Source organism: Narcine bancroftii, chromosome 7, assembly GCF_036971445.1.
Source record: "Narcine bancroftii isolate sNarBan1 chromosome 7, sNarBan1.hap1, whole genome shotgun sequence".
Taxonomy (NCBI): domain Eukaryota; kingdom Metazoa; phylum Chordata; class Chondrichthyes; order Torpediniformes; family Narcinidae; genus Narcine; species Narcine bancroftii.
This window is the reverse complement of record NC_091475.1, coordinates 207,932,289-207,954,452: the sequence shown is the minus strand read 5'-3', so window position 1 is coordinate 207,954,452 and position 22,164 is coordinate 207,932,289. Positions and strand designations below refer to the sequence as shown.

At 45.0% G+C, this 22,164-nt stretch overlaps 1 protein-coding gene across 1 annotated transcript in view; it reads right to left on the bottom strand.

Annotated features, from left to right (window-relative positions):
* Nucleotides 1–2,529: 2,529 nt before the first annotated feature.
* The window catches only part of LOC138739642 (transforming growth factor beta activator LRRC32-like), a 30,048-nt gene continuing 10,413 nt past the window's right edge, over nt 2,530–22,164 (bottom strand). The window contains exons 2-3 of the mRNA XM_069892107.1: nt 8,788–8,890; nt 2,530–4,488 (exon numbers count right to left, since the gene is read on the bottom strand). Of these exons, the coding sequence (XP_069748208.1) occupies nt 2,596–4,488; nt 8,788–8,874 (1,980 nt within the window). The 5' untranslated portion in view covers nt 8,875–8,890 and the 3' untranslated portion in view covers nt 2,530–2,595. The remainder of the gene's footprint in view (nt 4,489–8,787; nt 8,891–22,164) is intronic.

Here is a 22,164-nt window from a genome sequence, read left to right as displayed (position 1 = left end):
AGGGAGATAAATTGTGGCAGGTTTGTTAGTGTAGGTCATATACAAACACTTTGAAACAGATCTTATTTAAAATACTGGAGCTCTGTTCATGCTCGACATGTCTGGATCTCAGAGCCTTTGCAGAAGATTTGAAGAGTGCCCAAGAGACTTCACTAATGGATTGTTGTTTACAAAAAGGCAACAGATGAAAGAACTTGTTGGAGCCACAGACTGTCTAGAGAGGACCTTGCTGTTCTAAGAGAGTCATGTGGTTTTGCAAGCAGAGAGAGTCAAACAGGCTTTCTCTCAGAGAGAGAGATCAGTTCTACAGTTTTACAGTCCAGCAGCAGCAGTTGGGACTGGAACAGGACAAGCTGGCAAGCTTGTGGAAACCCCCATTTGGAAGACGGGTTGTGAGTGCTTAGTTCAGGCTGACAAAGCCCTTGTGGTTCATGCAAGAGGAGAGGACTGGCTGTCTAATGTTTCACTTGGAATAAAAGAAACCGAAACAAACTCTGTGGTGACCTGAAAGAAAGAGATTATCATCAGGAGAACCCTGAGGGGGCACATTTCGTCAGCAAGACATGAAAGTGGCTGATTAAAAAGAATCAGTTGTGGGTGTCCAGCGTTCTCTCTCTGAATCCAACAAGAACCTTCCTGAGTGGTAACCATTTACCTTTCAAGCACCAAAGCCTGGTGAACTTTATAAATGTTAAATTCTGTGCACAGTATAAGAATAGCCTGCAAACAGTGAACTTGGAAGATTGAGAAGTGAGATTGGACTGTGAATCAAAGAACTTTTCTGAACTTACACTTGCACTACACACACGTGCACTTAGAATTAAAAGGGGGTTAAGTTAGGTTAGTTAAGTCAATAGTGATAAGTTAAAGTGTGATTCTGTTTTCATATTTAAAGATCATTAAAAGCAACTTTTGTTTAAGTAACCATTTGTCTTGGTGAATTTCTATTCCTGTTCAGTTTTGGGGTCCTCTGGGTTCGTAACAATGTTCTGTAATACAGGCAGCATCTTGCATTTTCCTTCCTTACCACCGATTCTATGTCAAAGTTAACCTTCGGAGAATGCTACATGATGACTCCTAAGTTCTTCTGCATCTCTGATTCCTGAACTTGTTCCCATGAGACTACTCAGGCCGTATTCCCCATGGATATACTAGAATAATTGCAGCATGAAGATATGGAGTATGCAGTGTGGTCTGCATTCCTCATTTCCCCTGTAATCTTTTCTCCTCCAATTCCATCTACATCCCCTGCTGCCTCGGAAAGGCGGCCAATGTTCTGAAGGACCCATCACATCCAGACACACTCTCCTCTCCCATTTGGGAGAAAATTTAAGACCAAAAGTATAAACAGGCTTAAAGTTAGATTCTTCTCTGCAGCCATCAGGCTCCTGAATAAACCTCATGACAATACTCTCATGCTGCCCTTGCTTTGCACTAATGGGCCTCTCCTCCACTTCCCCCCAATGCAACTCTGTACTCTTGTTTGTCTATTTAAGACAGCTGAATAAATGTTAGAATTAACCTGTCAGACTACTCGTAGAAGAACCATTCTCACTGTATCAGGTCTAATATGGCAAATAAACAAACTTATTGTTACGGGTTATATTATATTTTAGATTATATATAAATGTTTTAAAAAGAGATAGATTATGGGAGGCTTAGTGTGTAGGTCACTTCACAGACAGTAACACTTCACAAAAGAGATCTCATTTGAAATGCAAGATTTTTGCTGAAAGAGAGACGTCATGTCCACAGTGACTTGGCAGAACCTTTGAAGAATAGGTATGGAGACTTCACAAGGAGGTGTTAAATGGACTGATGCTGTGGAGTAAACGGACTATTGTCTTGAAAGCAACAGGTGGCCAGACTCAAGAAACTGGTTCCGATGCTGGCTATTTGTCTGATTGCAGTTTGCTGTTTTAAGAGGGGTCATGTGGTTTTGCAACAGAGAAAAGACCAAACAGGCTTTCTCTAAGGGAGAGAGAGATCATTCAGTTTGAGAGTTTTGCAGTGGCTTTTAGAGGCTGCAACATGACAAGTGGCAGCTTGTTAAAACCCGATTCTGAAGATGGGTTTTTAGTTCTGAGTTCAGCCTGTTGAAAACCCTTGTGGTCCTTACAAGAGGAAATGGCTGACTAGAGGAAACTGGAGCCCCTGTAGGAAACCTATGTAGACATGAGAAAAATGTACAAACCCCTTACAGACAGCATGGGGAATCGAGCCTCGGTCCCGTTCGCTGGCGCTGTCACGGCATCGTGCTAACTGCCAACCATGCTGACCTTTTTCAGATAATTTCACAGTTCTCAGGTGTCCTGTCTGAAACAATCCAGAGGCACAGGTTCATGGAATCTTTACAGCACAGAAGGAGGCCATTCAGCCCATCATTTATGCCCATGTGATGTCATCCTTTGGGCAAAGAGGTTTGCTTGCCGTTAACAAATCTGGGAGGTCCAAATTGGTTGGAATTAACTGTATTTTTTAACCAACAGATCCCTTGGAATTGGATTGGGAAGGGAGAGCCATGATAGATACAGAACCATACATAGATTTATTCTCCTCATTTACACATTGACAAAGAAAATATAACTCAGTTATCTAGGCTTTTACATGGTGTACAAACATTTTGTTGAGTTGATGCCTATGTACCAGGCAACACCCCAGGATTGTGGCCAGTCCCAAGAGCACAGTCACTAATATCAGCATTAAAATGCCCCAGGTTGTCCAGTCCTGGGGGCGGTCTTGGCAGAGGCTGGGCTGAACGCTGAACAGGTACTCTTGTGAAAGCCCACTCGTGGTTGGGTAATGGCACAGGACTGACCACTTGTCCAAGACTTCCACCTGGCCCAGCCACCTGACCCAGGTGGCCCGGCAGCAGTTGAATGGGTTGCCGGAGAGCTGCAAGGTACGCAGGGTACCGTTCAGCACCTCCATGGACGTTTCCTGCAGGCTGTCCAACGTGTTGTTGCGCAGGTCCACATTTTCCAGTGAGAGGTTCCGGACGGTGACCAGAAACTCACTTAGTCGATTATCAGACACATCCAATGTTCTGAGCCTGGTGAAGTGAGACAGGTTCACATTCAGTGAAGGCATGCCATTGCCTTCCAAGGACAAATAGGTCAGGGGAATTTCCAGCCCAGAAAAGCTTTCAGGATGGATGTAGATCCCAGGATTCATAGATAGATCCAACTCTGCAAGGGGAGTCTGGTGAAATGCATCTGGAGGCAAATATTTAATGTTGTTGTTATGTAGGTACAAATACCTAAGTGTTGTGATTCCAGAGAAAAGCATGCAATCATCCAAATGGTTCTTATGCCGGGGAAGCCCTTGACAAACATTGATCTTATTGTTCTGAAGGCTGAGGATTTGGATGCTTGAGAGACCACTGAAGATATCAGATGGCAGTTTATGAAGGTAGTTGTCCTGAAGGGAAAGGTATTTCAGGTGATGGAAGCTGTTACTGGACAACGAGAGATTCTGCAAAGCATTGGAGCTCAGGTCCAGGTCCACCAACGAGTTCAGTACATTCGTCTCCACCACAAACGTGCGGAGGCAGTTCCTACTCAGGTTGAGGAACCGCAGGGACTTCATGCTATGGAAGAAATCCCAGGGAATGGAGGTTATCTCATTGTAGCTCAGGTCCAGGAACACCAACTCGGACAGGTGTGCAGGTGGGGCAGCCCGGGATTGGTTCCATCTGGGAATCTGACCTTTCTGATGGTCCAGCCAGAGACTGATGGCATCTTGGGAAAATCCTTGGATGGAATTCCATGACAGATTGAGGTGCCTCAGGCGATTCCTCCTGGGGAAGGTGGGAAAATAGGGCAAGTTGTTATCGCTGAGATCCAACCACTGGAGACGATACTCTTCATCGGATTCCTCCATGAGGAAGAGCTCGATGCTGTTCTTACTCAAGTTCAGGACTTGGAGTTGCTTGAGATCAAACTCGGTGATGCAAGGGATGGAGTTCATGGCGAGATTGAGGACAGACAGATTGGAAAGCGACTGAAATGCCCCCGATTCTATCTCAAGGATGATGTTGTGCTGCAGGTTTATGTGGGTCAATGAAGGGCTCCCTCGGAACGTACGGTCGGAGAGCTTGGTGATGCTGTTCCTTGCCAAGGATACGTGCTCAAGCGAAGGTGCTTCCTTTAGGAAATCCTCCACAACGCCTGTGTACAAACTGTTTCCGGACAACTCCAGTCTTTTGACAAATGGCAACATCCCGAGTCCACCTTTGCTCAGGTCCAAAAGATTATTTGCAAGGTTAAGCACCTCCAGGCTTTGTAAATTGGCAAAGGATCCTGGCTGAATGAACTCCAAATGATTGGATTCCAAGTCTAGGTATTGGATGGAGTTGTACTGAGTGAGATTGTCCATCGTCAACTTCTGGATGTGGTTCACGGATAAATCCAGCTTCCAAATGTCATGTGGAAGGCCCATCGGGATTACATTGAGGGATTTGTTCTGGCACATTGCTTCTGCCTCGATCTACAATTGAAAGGGAAAAGAAAAGGAGAAATTAGCATTTTATAAAAAGGGTCGCACTTGGAGCGCAGCACTATTACATTGCCAGCGACCCAGGATCGAATCCAGTACTGCCTGTAAAGAGTTTGCACGTTCTACCCATGTCCACGTTGGCTTCTTTCAGGGGCTCCGGTTTCCTCCCACATTCCAAAGACGGATGGGGTGAGCAGGTTAATTGGTCGCGTGGGTGTATTTTGGCGGCCCAGGCTCATGGGGCTGTGCTGTACATCTGACTTAAAATTTTTTAAAAAGCAGTCTCTATCCTCAAATACCCCCCACCACCCAGGGCCGTATGTTCTCTTCACTCTGCTACCATTGGGGGAAAAGGTCCAGGAGCCTAAAGACGAGCACTCAGTGGCACAAGGACAGCTTCTTCCCCGCTGCCCTCAGATTCCCGAACGATCCTTTGTCTTGGACTGTTTTTTTATTTATTTTGTAAGATGGTTTATATAAATGTTTATATGGTGACGCTGCTGCCAAGCAACAAATTTCGTGACCTGTTCATGACAATAAATTCTGGGACAAAAAAAAGCAATATTAAAGAGAAGTTGCACATTCACCAGCCCTTCTTGTAGGCCCCTGCCTGATCCTGTTCCAGTTCACAAGCTCTCATGATCTCTTGCTTTGTTTCCTTTGATTAAAATGGAGGGACGTAGGATGGGGATTTGGTCTCCTCGTCCATCGCATCACACAGCACAGACCTTTGACCCATTATATTTATGCTGTCAATCAGGATTCTATCAATATTGATCCTATTTACTGGTGCAGCGCATAAACCTGCTGGAGAAACTCAGCAGGTCACGCAGCATCCATAGGAAGGGTAACTAATGATTCAGGCCTGAGCCCCTCAAGTGGAGCAGGTGAATGAAGAGCTTGGGCCTTTTACTTTGCATGGATGCTATGTTACAGGATATGTTAGAATAGTTATGGGTAAAATATGTCTTTAAAAGAGATAGATTGTGGGGGTTTAGTGTAGGTTACACTTCACAGAGTAACACTTCACAAAAGACATCTAATTTAAAATGCAAGAGCTTTGCAGAAGCTGGACATTCAGACTCCGTTTGGCTTTGCAGAAGCAATAAAGAATGCTGATCTATTGTGTATGGGCAATAAAGTCTAGGCTCAGAGATGCTGATAAGATCTTTCAAAGATTGGGTTTGGAACCCTGTAAGATGTTATATAGTTTTCACAAGCAGAGGGAGGGAAAAAAACAGACAAATTTCTTTTTTGGAGAGAGAGAGAGAGAAGTCTGTTCGACAGTAGCAGTTGAGGCTGCAACGTGACAAGCTGGCAGGCTTGTTGAAAGACCCCATTTTGAAGATGGGTTGTGAGTTCAGCCTGTTCAAAACCCTGTTGGTCCTTACAAGAAGAAAGGGCTGGCTAGAGCATTTCTCCTGAAATAAGGGAAACAAGAGGAACTCTGTGGTGACCTGGAAGGAGAGGTTATCACTTGGAAAACCCATGGTGGGGCAAGTTTCTTTGGCAAATCACTGAAATGAATGATTGAAGGAACTCAGTTTGTGGGTGTCCAACGAGCATCAAATTTCTCTCTGACAAGAACCTTCCTGAGCAGTGACCTGTAAGCATCAGAACCTGGTGAAGATTCATAAATGTTGAATTCTGTGCACAGTATAAGAATTGCCTGATACTGGTGAACATGGAGAAGTGAAGGGTGAATGATTGGACAGTGAAACAGAGAACTTTCCTGAATATAAACACATTTCATACATGTGAGTTTTGAATTAGAAGGGGGTTAAGTTAAGTTAATAGTAATAAGTTAAAGATTGATCCTGTTATTTTGTATAAAGAAAATTAAAAGCAACTTTTGTTTAAGTAACTATTGCCTTGGTGAATTTCTATGGCTGCTGGGTTTTGGCGTCCTCTGGGCTTGTAACAGCTGCGTGACCTGCTGAGTTTCTTCAGCAGATTTGTGTGCTGTACTCAACCCCAGCATCTGCAGACTTTCCTGTTTCACTCCCATTTAGCAGAACCTGTTCTTTAAAGATGCTGCAAATATGGCTGAAACAGCAGGGGGTTGGGGGGGTAGGGGAGAAATGGGGGCGTGCACGACCTGAGACAGGGTCTCAACCCAAAACTTCGACAATTCTTCCTCCCCCCACTGCCCCCAACCACAGATGCTGCTTGGCCTGGTGGGTTCGCAAGATTGAGGCTTTATGAATAATCAAATTACAAAAATTCGCTTTTACGAAAGGATTTGAAAAAGTCCTTTTACAGAAATAGCCTCCAGTAGCAGTGAATGGATCTTCGCTTTGCACCATTTCGGCTTACGAGGGGTTTCCTAGGAATGCTCTAGGTTCGTAAAGTAGGATAAACCTGTACCAACATCTGCAGTTTCTTAAGGATTCAATTTAAGATCATTTCCCTTTATTGTCACATAATAATGCCAAAAATGTAATGTACATGATATAATTGATCTGATATGAGAGGCTCTGATAGCTCAGTGGTTAGACCACAGGTCTTATTAACCAGGGGTCACGAGTTCATTCCGTGCTGTATAAAGTGGTGACTGTCTTCCTTACGGTCGACGAAGTTAAAAAAAATTAATGTATGTTACATTCTAAATGCGGTGACAATAATGGAACCTTCACCTTTATAATTCAACTTTTGTCTGTCTCAAGGCAAAAAAGTGTCACCATGAGCATTTCCCCAGTGCCCCCAATAAATAAAGGTAAGGGAAGAAAAAGAGAGACCCTTCAGGAGGACCCTCGTGGGCTGAGAGGGACCGGCCCTTTAGAACCAGTTATCGGAACCGGAATTCGAGAGGGCGTTGAGGGGAAGAAGGGCTCCTGAGGAGCCTCGGGCACTGGAGGCTTCCTGATCGTGTCGGGGGTTTGGATCTGGAGCCCATCAAGTCTGCCCCATCATTTAATCATGAGCTGATCCATTTTCCCCCATTGCCTGGCCTTCTCCCCATAACCTTCGATTCCCTGACTCATCCCAATCTCTGCCTTAAATAAAATGTATGAAGGGAAGAAAGTTATGTTGCAGCTTTGTCAAACTTTCATAAGTCTTCTCCTACACTCACAACCCACCTTAAGCAATCCATATGTCATCAGTGCTCTGTGATTAGTAAGGGGTTGCTTAAGGTGGGATGTGGGTGGGAAGGGAAGGTTGAGGATCACTGCTCAAGACCCAATTGTTACTGAAATATTTGGCTTGAGAAAAATGGTCATTGGCCCATTTCCTTTGGAGTTCTGAAACCGTGCACATAACGAGTCAATGAGGGACAATTAGAACAGGGGTTTTCAAACTTTTTCTTCCCACTCACATCCCACCTGAAGCAACTCCTTACTAATTACAGAGCACCAATGGCTTAGGAATTGCTTCAGGTGGAATGTGAGTTTAGCGGGGCAGTTTGAAAACCACTGTCCTAGACTCTCCCATATCTTGCGAAACAACCTTTCTACATCTTGTCTGAACAGGCATTTCAACATTTGAAATGTGTCAATGAGTTCCCACCCTCGTTCTCCTCAACTCCAATGAGTACAGGCCAGGAGCTGTCAAACGTTCCTCACATGGTAACCCTTTCATTCCCAAAATAATCCTCGTTCTCCTCAACTCCAACGAGTACAGGCCAGGAGCTGTGAAACGTTCCTCACATGGTAACCCTTTCATTCCCAAAATAATCCTCGTTCTCCTCAACTCCAACGAGTACAGGCCAGGAGCTGTGAAACGTTCCTCACATAGTAACCTTTTCATTCCCAAAATAATCCTGGTGAACCTACTAACCCTGTATGTCTTTGGAAGATGGGAGGAAACCCGGGTGCAGACAGATTTTTTGGTGGTCCCAGAGCAGTTTAGGAGAGGTTCAAGAGTTGATACCCATTAGACAGAAACTGCTCTCGAAACTAGAGGTGCAGGACTTCTGGCTTCTGTGCCTTCTGCCTGAAGGGAGCAGTGAGACGAGGTTATGACCAGGGTGTTGGGGGTCCTTTATGATGTTGGCTGCCTTCTTGACACCTTTCCTGTCCATGCATCCGTCTACTTGTCCTTTGAAACAGGAACCACTTCCACCACTTTTTCCAGCAGCTTGGCACTGCAGTATGGAACCATTCCATTCAGCCCATCTAGTCTGTGCTAAACTATTATTCTACCTAGTTAGTCCCATTGACCTGCACCTGGACCAATAGAAGCGAAGAACAATGCAAGATATTCCCCACCCCCCCCCCCCCCCCACCATTGTTGGTTACTGATGAGGAAGGCCACGTTTTTCCCACCCTCCATAAACCTCTCTCTACTTACTGTTGGGCACGGAGGCTTATCATGTGCTCGAAATGTTGCCGTTGCTCCATACACAGCCACCAGGAGGGAGAGGAGCAAATGTCCCATTGCTTCTGCAAAGAACCTTGGGTAGAAGCAAAAGAATGAGCAGCAACTTCAACACTGCTGTGAAACTGAAAAATCAACCCCAAGTCAAAGGACGAAGGCTCTCGAGTTTTTGCAGGGCTATAATATAAATTCCAAACAGTGCAGTATTACAAGTATCATTACGGTGCAGAAGTAGAGCGACGGTATGTTATTAAAAGCACCCTATCATTAAATGACACTCAGTGCCGTGTTATAACTGCAGTCAAATGCTGAACAGGCTTGGGGCTGCCCTCTTTATAGAGAAAAGCTCGGTGGTGACTGGTTAAACATTGGTTAAGGGCTCGATTGGATCGATATGGAAAACATATTTTGTATGGACTTAACAAATAGGAAGGAGGACTTTTAGCCCATCAGGTCTGTCGACCATTCATCAAGATCCATCTCAGCCCTATTTTCCAACTCATTTACCCACATTCCTTGTTGGTATGCTTAAAGTTCTCAGTCGCGGCGAGGTGAGGGCTCAGTAAAAGGGGTTTGGCGAGGTCAGAGAGGGCTCAGTATCAAGGACGTGGCCACTTCAAGATCCCTTTAATGTCATGTAATAAAACATGTGCAGGTGTTGTTTTTCTCCAATTTGTGGGTGGCCTCAGATTGACAGTAATTGGACTACAGGAGTTGGGACATCAATTTACAGCTATGTTGGATGTGGCCGAGACCATGCCTTTGGGAAGGTCGCCATTAAGCTGGAAAAAGTGCAGAAGAGATGTAACTGGGACTGGACGGTCTGAGTTGTAAAAAGAGGATGGATAGGCTGAAAAGTTTTGCCATGGAGCGTAGGACCCAGCACACAAATGGCATCGTGAAGAAAGCACATCAGCGCCTCGACTCCCTCAGGATTTTGCAGAGGTTGGCACTTTATTGATTTTCTATTTGTTCTCTCTGTATTGCACAGTCAATTTGTTTACATATGTTATCTGTTTACAGTTGTTTGTTTGTTTACATGTTTTCCATGTGTACAGTTTATTTTTTAGTGGCAATTCTGCCTGGCCCGTAGAAAAAAGGAATCTCGGGTTGTATGTGAGGTCATGTATATACTCTGACAATAAATCTGAATCTGAGGAAGCGAAGGGTGACCTTACAGACATTTAAATATTCATGAAGGAGATGGAGAAAGTGAAATGTTTTTTTTTCCTCAGAGTAGAGATGTCTAAAATTAGAGGGCACAGGTTTAAGGGGAGAGGAAAGATTTAAGCCAAAGGTTCTCAACATTTTTGTTTCCGTTCACATCTCACATTAAGTCTCCCTGTGTCATTGGTGCTCTGTGATTAGCAAGGGATGGCTTAAGGTGGGATTTGAGTGGGAAGGGAAGGTTGAGAATCACTGCTTGAGACCCATTTGTTACTGAATTATTTGGCTTGAGAAAAATGGTCATTGGCCCATTTCCTTTGGAGTTCTGAAACCCTGCACATAACGAGTTCATGAGGGACGATTAAAACAGGGGTTTTCAACCTTTTTCTTTCCACCCACATTCCATCTTAAGCAATCCCTGACTAATCATAGGGCACCGATGGCGTAGGGAATACTTAAAGTGGGATGTGAGTGGAAAGAAAAAGGTTGAGAACCAGTGATTTAAGGTGAGGTGGGGGAAGTTTACCCTGGTCACAACCTCTTCTTACTGCGACCCTTGGGCAGAAAGGACAGAAGCTGAAGACCAACACGTCAAGGTTCAAGACAGTTTCTTTCCAACAGCCATCAGGTTCTTAAACCTCCCCTTGGAATACAAATGATGGTCTGCTCCAACCCCACACAAGAATAAGTTCATCTTTTCGGCACTAGAATAACTGTAAATATTTATAGTCAATCGATCTTGTGTACATATTTTCTAGTATTTAGTATGTAGTTTTTTTTTAATTTTTGATATTTTCTAGCTTGTTCAGCTGCAGAAAGCAAGAATTTCAGTCCATATGTACATAGTACAAGTAAATAGACAAAATGCTGGAGAAACTCAGCAGGTTAAAAAGGGTCCTTTATGTAGCAAAGGTAAAGATACAGAACCGACATTTCAGGCTTGAGCCCTTCATCAAGGTGTGAGAGAACAGGTGACCAAACAAAAAGTGGGGGGGGGGGGGTGGGGGGGAGGGGGCAGCAAAGGCAGGAGATGATGGGTGGAGAGAGGAGGGGGATGACTGGGTGGGTAGAGGAACTAGAAATACAGAAAAAGGGGAGGGATAAGAAAAGGCGAGTAGGTTTAGTGGAAGGCAGTACAGTCCATGTTCATGACATTTGACTGGAGGGTGCCCAGATGGAAAATAAGGTTTCTCCACTCTGCAGGTGGTCAGGGTTGTGAGCATGGGAGTGTGACCCAGAATTGAAATGGTTGGCCACTGGGAGTCGCTGTGTTTGCCAATGGAACAGAGGCGCTGAGCGAAGCCATCTCCCAGTCTGCGACTGGTCTCTGCTATGTAGAGGATGCCACAAAGGGTGCACCAGATCAGTAAATAAGTCCTCTGGATGTACAAGTGAAGTGTTGCTTCACATGAATGGCCTGTTTGGGGCCCCGGACCATGGTGAGGGAGGAGATTTGGGCGCAAATGTTGCACCTCCAAAGGAGGTGCAATGGGTGGGGGGGGGGGGATGAGTGCACAAGGGAATCATGCAGAAAGCCGAGAGGAGAGGAGAGGGAAAAATGTGTCTGGTGGTGGGATCCTGTAGTAAGTGCCAGAAATTCTAGAACATGATGTGTTGGATGCGGAGGTTGGTGGGGTGGTAGGTGAGGATGAGGAGGATTCTGTGTTAGTTGCATCTGGGGGAAGATGAGCAAGAGATGGAGGAGATATGGGTGAGGGCTGAGTTAATGGGAGTGGAGGGAAAGCCACGTTTGTGGAAGAAGGCAGACATCTCAGAAGATCTGGACTGGAAGACCTCATCTTGGGAACAGATGTGGCGGAGGCAGAGGAATTAGGAGAAGGGGATCAAATTCTTATTGGGGATAGGTGTGAGAAAGTATAGACCAGGTCATTGTTGGAGATGGAAGGTTTGTAGATAGATAGCTTGTCTCCCGTGATGGAGACAGAGAGGTCTATTACTGTGACAGAGTATATAGATATGTTTTTGGGAGATAAATTGGGAAAGGCTTTTTAGAGTAGGTTACATGCAAACACTTTAAAACAGATCTTATTTAAAATAGTGGGGGCTCTGCCTCATGCTAGACATATCGGGGCCTCAGAGCTTTTGCAAGAGCTTTGAAGAGTGCTCAAGAGACTTCACTAATGGATTGTTGTTTAACAAAGGCAACAGACGAAAGAGCTTGTTGGAGCCTCTGCTGTCTGGAAGAGAGGTTGCTGTTGTAAGAGAGTCATGTTGTTTTGCAAGCAGAGAGAGAGAGAGTGTCAAACAGGCTTTCGCTCTCTCAGAGAGAGAGAGAAAGAGAGAGATACAGAGATCACTTGACAATGTTTACAGCCAGCAGAAGTAGCTGGGACTGGAACAGGACAAGCTGGCAAGCCCATTTGGAAGATGGCCTAGTCAAAGCCCTTGTGGTTCATGCAAAAGGAATGTTTCATTTGGATTAAGTGGAACAGAAAGGAACTCTATGGTGACCTGAAAGAAAGAGGTTATCATCTGGAGAACCCTGATGGGGCAAGTTTCGTCAGCAAGACACTAGAGTGGCTGATGGAAGTACATCAGTTGTGAATGTCCTGGAACAACACATCTCTCTCTGAAAACCAACAAGAACCTTCCTGAGCGGTAACCACTTACCTCTCAAGCACCAAAGCCTGGTGAATATTCATAAATGTTAAATTCTGTGCACAGTATAAGAATTGCCTGCAACCAGTGAACTTGGAGGAGTGAGAAGTGAGATTGAACTGTGAACCAAAGAACTTTTCTGAACTTTCACACATATTACCCACACGTGCACTTGGAATTAGAAGGGGGTGACATTCGGTTAAGTAAATTAATAGAGATAAGTTAAAGTGTGATTCTGTTTTCAAGTTTAAAGATAATTAAAAGGAACTTTTGCTTAAGTAACCATTTGTCTTGGTGGATATCTATTGCTGCTGGGTTTATGGGTCCTCTGGGCTTGTAACATTACCAATAGTTTGGAGGCAACTTTAGACTGTCGGAGATGCTGCTACCTTCTTGATGAGACCTAACCAAGGTCACGCCATCCCACTAGGTGTATGTAAAGGAACCCATGACAATATTTCAAAGAAAATTCCTCGTATTTATTCCTGAAGCAATGTTTCTGTAAGGATGGATGACCTGGTCATTAATTCCGCTTCTTATGGGTGCACGCTATGTCCAAAGTGGCTGCCAGGATTGCCACGTGCCACAATCCTCAGGGCCAAAATGCCTCCTATAGACACTGCAGGACCTGCCAAGCTCCTCCAGCAGTGTTGTGCATTGCTTCCAACAAAGGACAACCCTTCAAAAGCACTTAACTGTCTGCAAAGCAATGGGTGGCGGCTTGAAAGGGATGTGAAAGGCGTTACATCAAGGAACACCCCTCCGGCGAAATCGGAGCAATGCTCCCCTTTTCCCTCTCCTGTCCTCTTATCCTATCCAGTTAACGTCTTTTTGACTGTTGGAGGACTGTACCCCTGCACCCTCTGCCCTGTCCCCTGGCCTAATAATACAGACGGCGACCTGTATTTCACTCGTACCTTGGGGAAGGGCTCAGGCCCGAAACGTCGGTAATACATGGAGACCTACTGAGTTCTTCCAGCATCTGTGTTTATTACTACAATCACAGACTTTCATGTTTCACAGTCGGCAACCTAAACAGCCATATCATGAGTTGAGCCATTGCGTAAACAATGGAAAATAAAACAGCTGGGGAAACCCACTGTGTCGTGGAATGTAAACAGTGCAATCTTTTAACCAGCGATTAAAAACAACTACTCTGCTCAGCCCACAACTGCATTGCATGCCCCCTAACTTTAGGGTTTCGACCCCTCCACCACAGGGTTAGATTTTAAAAAAATAGGAAATAATCATCGGCTCTGACTTCAATTACGGTCGTCCAGAAGAGGCAGTTTGTACCATTCTCCACTTACTTTTTTCTGGCTATTGCTTCCATAGGACTCTGCTCAAAGTTTATGGGCCCCTTTCCCCGTGAAGCAGCCCACTTTAAATTTTAAACATCAAGTTTAAATTCAGACGTAACGGGCCCTTTCGGCCCGCAAGCCCGTACCGCCCAATTAACCTACAGCCCCAGTAAGATTTCATTGGGTGGGAGGAAACCCACAGAGACACGGGGGGAACGTACAAACTCCTCACAGGCAGCACTGGATTCGAGTCGAGGCCACAGCAGACAGAGGCGGGGAGGAGGGAAAAGAGGATGTGAAAAGCGCATGTAACGTTTGAGGTCCATGGGTTCTACATGGTAGAAATGTCCTCAGGTGCATCTACTTCAATGCAAGGTGTACTGTAGAAAAGGTGGATGAGCTTAGAGCGTGGATTGGCATGTGGAATTAAGATGTGCCTGCCATTAGTGAAATTTGGTCGCAGGAGGGGCAGGACTGGCAGCTCGATGTTCTGGGCTTCCGTTGCAAATTCCTCCATTAGGCGGTACGGCACACTGAGAACATAAAAGCAGGAGAAATAGGAGCAGGTATCGTCCATCTGGCTCATCGAGCCTGCTCTGTGATTCAAAAGATCTGGCCATGGACTTGGTTTCACTTACCCACCTAATTCCCAGTACCCGACTATTAAATAACCTATTTTTGTTCCAGAGAGCTCTGTGCAACGATTGTTTTAGAATATAACATAGTAGTGCAGCAAAGGCCCTTCAGCCCAAAGCCTAGGTGGGGTAGGCGTGTTTCTCGTTCTGATGCCCCTGCAACCCATTCACTGCTCCCCCCAGAGTCTGAAACCTCTCGTGGCCGCTACCGAGCACAGATGCTGCCATTTTAGGCCCAGACCTCCGCGGTTGCAAGATTTGACTTACAAACCACCGGCGACTCCTTTAAATTCTGTGCAGAGCTGCTGGCACTAGGACCAGGCGGTTGAACTCCTTGGAGCAGCTCTCCCGGGTCCCGTGGCCGTTACAGCAGCTCTGCCAAACCCACTCCACAACAATCTCACCCTGCCCGCAGGCCTCACACCCATAACCTTCTATTTTTCTTACACAGATGTCCTCTGGTATTGGCCATGGCCATCCTGATGGCAGTCCACCCTATCTGAGCCCCCTTAAGAATAGAAACCTGTTAAATTGTAAGAAACTCTGCTCCTGAGTTGTTCAAAAATAGAAATGCAGCCTTTGTTTGAGGATTCTCTCCTTTCCCAACCTCCCACATCCTTCACGACTGCAGAAAATAGCCAAGTCAAAGTGGACCAAACTCTAGACATCAGCTTTAACCTCATTTCAGACATCAAACGGCAAGGAGTAATCTACTTTATCAGCTCAGGACAAGAGGTCCACTTGAGACTTTCTCTCTGACTAGACGTGGTGTATGCAAGCCAACACCCAGCTCACAGCAGTGCGGATCACAAGGAGGAAATAGGTTGGCCGATCTGAGGCCAGGGTGGGTGAGTGGGGGGGGGGGGGGGAAATCTCTGCTTTTGTCTCCCTACATCTCCGCCCTCCAGTTTGACACAATTGGCTTTGCAAATTGATCAGGTATTTTGAAATTGTTATTGGGTACACCAGGGTCATGAAAAACACTGCTGGAAAACTCTTAAAAAAAAAGTGTTATCTGAATGAAAGTGTCAAGGATCACAAGAACTGCAGAAGTTCAAACATTGAGTGGAGAAAAGCTGGAGGTTCTCAATGGGTCAAGCAGCATCTGTGGTCTGGGGGGGGTGGGGCGGTGAGAAATACGAGGTGTCAACATAATCCCAATGGTTCAGTGTCTGGCACATCGGCTAAAAGCTCCCCATTCCTGGGTTAATGCCGGCTACATTCCCCGTTCACCAGCTACCTTCCCCATTCACCAGGTAATGCAGGCTACGCAGTCCGTTCACAGGTTAATGCTCATCTCGCCCTCTTCCTGATCACTGGACTTCCTTCTTGTTTACTGATACCCTCATTTCCACACTCCTTCCCATTCACCAGGCCCCTAGTGTAACCCAACTCTCTCCCCATTCACCAGGCCCCTAGTGTAACCCTACTCCATTCCCATTCACCAGGCCCTGAGTGTAACCCTACTCTCTTTCCATTCACCAGGCCCCTAGTGTAACCCTACTCTCTTCCCATTCACTCGGCCCCTAGTGTAACCCTACTCTTTTCCCATTCACCAGGCCCCTAGTGTAACCCAACTCTCTTCCCATTCACCAGGCCCCTAGTGTAACCCTACTCCATTCCCATTCACCAGGCCCCGAATGTAACCCTACTCTCTTCCCATTCACCAGGCCCCTAGTGTAACCCTACTCTCTTCCCATTCACCAGGCCCTTAGTGTAACCCTACTCTCTTCCCATTCACCAGGCCCCTAGTGTAACCCAACTCTCTTCCCATTCACCAGGTCCCTAGTGTAACCCTACTCCATTCCCATTCACCAGGCCCCTAGAGTAACCCTATTCTCTCCCATTCACCAGGCCCCTAGTGTAACCCAACTCTCTTCCCATTCACCAGGCCCTTAGTGTAACCCAACTCTCTTCCCATTCACTCCCCCATTGACCGGGATTGCAGTTGCCTCCATCCTTTGCTAAACAAAGCGCTGTGCAGGGATGTGAACAACTGCACGTTGCCAACACTGTACCATTCACCCTTTGACTTACTAATGATGCGCTCATGTTTTCTTATGGCACTTTCTGCTGTACGTTAGGACAAGTTAATTTGCCTGGAGTTATATCCAGGTGTCTGATAAGGAGCCACGGAAAAGTCCTCTGCAAAAGACAAGGATGCCTAGGGTTGGGGATTAGCATGGATAGAAGAGTGGTTAACCAATGTGATAAATGGCGTTTTCTGGTTGGCAATCAGGGATCGGTGCTGGGCCCACAACTATTTACATCACACACAAATAATTTAAAACCATCTATTTTGCTGACGACACTAAATTGAGGACAACGAGAATCTGCAGAGGGATGGAGATAAGGGAGAGGACAGATGGAGTACAGCATTGGTAAAATGCGAGGCCATCCACTGTGGAAGGAAAAATAATAAATTGCGCAACTATTTAAGCAAATTAAAATTCCAACATGATGTTATGCAGAGAGAAGTAGGAGTCCCTCTACATAAATCTCAAAGATATAGTCTGTAGGTGCCACAGATATCAAGAATGCAAATGGAATGTTTGCTTTCCTTGCCAGAGGGATTGAATTTAAGGGCAAGGAGGTTATGCTACAACTGTCCTGGGAACTGGTGAGGCTACACGTAGAGTACTGGCATGCAGTTCTGGTCTCCTTACTGGAGGAAGGGTAGTCTGGATGGTGCACAGGAGGTTCGTCGGGTTGATTCGGGAAACGAGGAGGCATCGAGTACCTTGAGACAATACTCATTGGAGTTTAGAAGACCATAAGATGCAGGAGTTGGCCATCCGGCCCATTGAGCCTGCTCCACCATTCAATGAGATCATGGCTGATCTGATGATAGGCTCATCTCCACCCACCTGCCTTTTTCCCCACATCTCTTAATTCCCCTACTATGTAAAAAATCTATTCATCCTTAGTCGCCTCTACTGCTTCAATGGGCAGCGAATTCCACAGTCCTCTGGGAAAAGTGGTTCCTCCTCTTCTCTGTCCTAGATCTACTGCCCTGAATCCTGAGGCTACGTCCCCTAGTTCTGGTCTCCCCCACTGGTGGAAACAACTTGCCTACCTCAATCTTATCACTGCTTTCATAGGGTGAAGGGTGATATTGTAGAAACATGAAATTTATAAAAGGAATAGATAAGCTGGAAGCAGAGGGGTTGGTTCCACTGGCAGCTGTGGAATTGGCAGATGTAGACTCAATATTCGAGGGAGTAGATTTAAGATTGTGATAAAGAGGGACTCCTAGAGAGTAGCAAGAGGGGAATTCTCTGTCCAAGGAAACTATGGGCTGCCTCATCAAATATATCGAAGACACAGATAGATTTTTGAAGATAAGTGGAATTATGGGTTAATGGCTGGTAAGTTGAGCCAAGCTCGCGGCCTATGGCTGAAAGGAATAATACATTCGCCATGACTTGAATGGCGGAAGCAGGGCTCGATGACCTAGACGGCCAACTCCTGTTCTTGTTTTCCACTGTATCTCGGTTCATGAGATAATAGACAATTCAATCCAGTCAATAAACAAATCAATTCAGCACAAACCCCACCTCGCTGACCAAGCTCTCAGTCGTCTTTCATAATAGAGAGAAACACGCAGAAAAAAATGAATAAAACGTTAATTAAATTTCCATAGCCAACGATACAAAAAAATACTTTTATATTTTTCTCCCCATCCCCGCTCCCACCCAAAAATAAGAAAAGGAAAGAAAAGGAAACACCTATCATTTAATATACAATAATATTACCAGAGACAATCATTAATAGTTATTAAAAATTACTAATTAAGAGGAGTGGATAAGATAGAAGAGGTGGACGGAAAATTACCCATAAAATCCATATGTGGTTTCCAAATACTATAAAAATTTTCAACTCGATTCCTTAAACTATAAGTAATTTTTTCGAAAAGTTTACAATTTTGCATCTCATTAGGACCATCTACTTAACAACACTTCTCCCACCTCTTTCCGTGATATCGTGAAACATTTCTTTGTAGTTGCTATTGCAATAATTTTTTTTAAAATTCTTGGTATTTGTCCAATTTCAGTTTTATTTCCTTTTCATAGGTATCCCCAAGTAAGATTATTCTTGGATCCTTTGGTATTTTTATCTTCATAATTTTCCCTAATAATAAACTCAGTTCCTTCCAAACCCTTTCCACTTTTTCACAAGACCATATTGAGTGCGAAAAAGCCCCTACTTCTTTCGCACATCGAAAACACTTACTTGAATAATTAGGATTAAATCCATTTAACCTACGTGGAATAAAATACAATTGATGAAGAAAATTATACTGAACCATGTGGTATCTAACATTTACTGTATTCATAACACTTTCATGACATAATTTTGATCAAATCGCCTCCTGAATTTGTGTATTTAAATTTTTCTCCCATCGGATTTTTGATTTATATTTATATTTATATTTTTTATTTACAGTCGCTTGTAATTTTATATACATATTAGTAATAACAAATGTATCCGTTATTATATCTTCAAATTGACTTTGTTTAGGGAGTCTCAAATCTGCTCCAAGTCTCTTTTTCAAATTGATAAGATGCAAAAATTGTATTATTAAGTATATTGTATTTATCTTTTAATTGATAGATCAGCCATGACCTTATTGAATGGCGGAAAAGGCTTGATGGGCCGGATGGCCGACTCCTGCTCCTACTTGTATAATATCACTTCCCGAGTCTGAAACACAATCCCACGGTTAAAACTGACACCTCCTACACCATCTTAACAACACTATCAACATGTGTAGGAGCTTTGAGTGTCCTGTAGACACAGGCTCCAAGATTTCTCAGTTCATCTACAGAGTTCTTCCTTCAAATTTGACCTATCAAAATGAACCACCTTGCACTTTATGGATTAGGCTCCATCTACCACTTCTTTTCCTTGCTTTGCATCCAATCAATGCTCCATTGGCAACACTCCACACAATCCACAACATCACCCACTTTCCGGTCATCAAAAAACTTACTAACCCACCTTTCCACTTCCTCACTCAGTTCATTTATAAAAAATAATCACCAGGAGGTGAGATCCCTGTGGACACCATTGATCACCGTCCTCCATGCAAAATTGAATTTGAAAAATAGCAGCGCTGCCAGAGCTGGTGCAGACTTGTGGGAACAGTGCTCCCATAGGGTCCAACTGCCATCAGCTCTGTGCAGGCTTGAAACGGCCCATTAAAGGAGCTGACGGTGGTTTTATTTAAAATCCTGCGACCGTGGGTTCTGTGCCCAAGATGGCGGCGCCTCTGGTTGGCAGTGTCCACGAGGGGTTGCAGATTCCAGAGAAGCGGAGGGAACCAGAAAATGGGGAGACCATTCCCCACCCTCGGTCTGAGAAGGAGAAGCAGAGGAGATGACTCACAGGATGGTGATCACAGTGGTGGAGCAGTGAGGGGTTCTGTGGCTGAAGGACCCATCAGGCTGTGGACCACTGGAGACTGGCTCGAAACTGGCTGAAGGGGTACCAGGTATTGGAACTGGGGTGCAAGGGGATGCCGAGAGCGCCGCAGGGTTTCTAATCGTATTGGAGGTTCGGATCTGGAGCTCAGGTTGCTGATGGTTTGGACTGGACTCTGTGCGGCTGCGGAGACAAATCCACGGACACATGGTGACTCTGGGGGGTGGGGGGGTCTTCTTTTGCTTCTCTTTCTCTGACTGTAAGAGGCCCTTCAGGCAATTCCTGCCAATGGTGAATCTGTCTGCCTTACAGCAGGCTAAAGACCATTTCATGTAATATGACACTTTTTTATTACATGACAATAAATTAAAATTGAATTGAATACAAACCACCCTCTGCCTTCTCTGGGCAAGCCAATTCTGTATCCTCAAAGCAAGGCCTCCTTACTTTCTGAATAAGGCTTTTAATTTTTTTATTGAATTTAGACAGACAGCACGGTAACAGGCCATTTCGGCCTATGAGTCTGTGCCCCTCTTTTTACACCCAATTAACTTGCATCTCCTGTACGTTTCAAACAGTGGGAGGAAACCGGAGCCCCAGGGGAAACCCCATGTAGACACAGAGAGAACTCCTGACAGACAGCATGGGGTTCGAACTCTGGTCCCGATCGCTGGCGCTTAACCGCTACGCCGACTGAGTCGCCCTTGTATAGGGAACAATGAAATGCCTGACCGAAATCCATACACACTACATCCATCACTCTACTTTCATCAATGTTCTTTGTTACAGCCTCAAAAATTAAATCAGGTTCATGAGGCATGCTGACCGTCCCTAATCAGATTAGGCCTCTCTAAATGCTTATAAATCCTGTCTCTCGGGATCTTCAACAACTTTCCCACCACTGAAGTAAGACTCACTGGTCTAGAACTTCCTCGGTTATCTCTGCTCCCCTTCTTGAACAGGGGAACCACATTTGCAACCCTCCAATACTTCTCCCGTCCCCAGTGACGGTTCAAAGTGGCTCAGCAATCTCCTCCATTACTTCCTCACAGTAGCCTTGACTAAATCTCATCTGGTCCTGGCAACTTAGCTAACTTCCAAGGCTCCAACACATCCCTTCTCTTGATGTCAACATCCTCAAGTGTTTCCATCCACTTTAAGGCCAGCCTCGCAATTGCCACATATCTGTAATATGCCGGGGTTTTCCTTAATCTAGCTCGCCAAGGCCTTCTCCCCTTCAAGTTTTCCCAAGCCCTTTCTTAAGATCTTTTCTGTCGTGATTGCAGTCGAAATGCATTAGCACAGATATACACTGCATCGTCAAATCCATCCATATGGTCTCAGATTAATATTCTGTTCTTTCACTCTCAACATTATAGAGATCTACTTCCAGCATTGCTGTTCTAACTGCATAGAGAGCGACAGTTCAATGACCGGAGACATAGGACTGGATAAAACATCGTCTTATCAATCACGCTCTCGCCTGTCACTGTTAGGCATTGCATGTGCGTGCAAAATAACTGCTGAAGCTTTAATTTTACACATGCTTCAACGTCGATGCTCAAGTTGGGGGAGACCTCCGCTCCCGTGTCAAAAAGAAAATGATGCTCCAAATGACGATCCCGGATGGAGAGGAGTCAACCTTTATGGGCGGCTGCCGTTGCCACTACCGATGGCTGGTCGGGGCATTTCCCCAGATGCCTGCTGGGGGCCACGGTGCCCCATTTTGGTGGTGGTAGCACTTTATATATTTAATGGGAGCAGGTTATTGGAATGAGCTGAACAATGGCTGGCACAGACTAGAAGGGGAAAATGGCCTGTTTACTGTGCTGCAGGGCTCTCTGGTTCTACTGAAAATTTATTCTGGGAGAAATAGGATCCCTTACTGTTGAATGCATTTGAAGATTATTATTTATATAAATCATTGCAGAAACAGAATTGCATCCATATTGGTTTTGTTACAGGCTCAGAGGACCCCAAAACCCAGCAGCAAATGAAATTCACCAAAACAAATCTTTACTTAAACAAAAAGTTACTTTTAATTTTCTTTAAACATGAAAACAGGATCAAACTAACTTATCACTATTAACTTAACCCCCTTCTCATTCTAAGTGCACGTGTATGTAATGTGTGTGCACAAGTTCAGTAAAGTTCTATGATTCACAGTCCAATCTCACTTCTCATTCCTCCAAGTTCACTGGTAT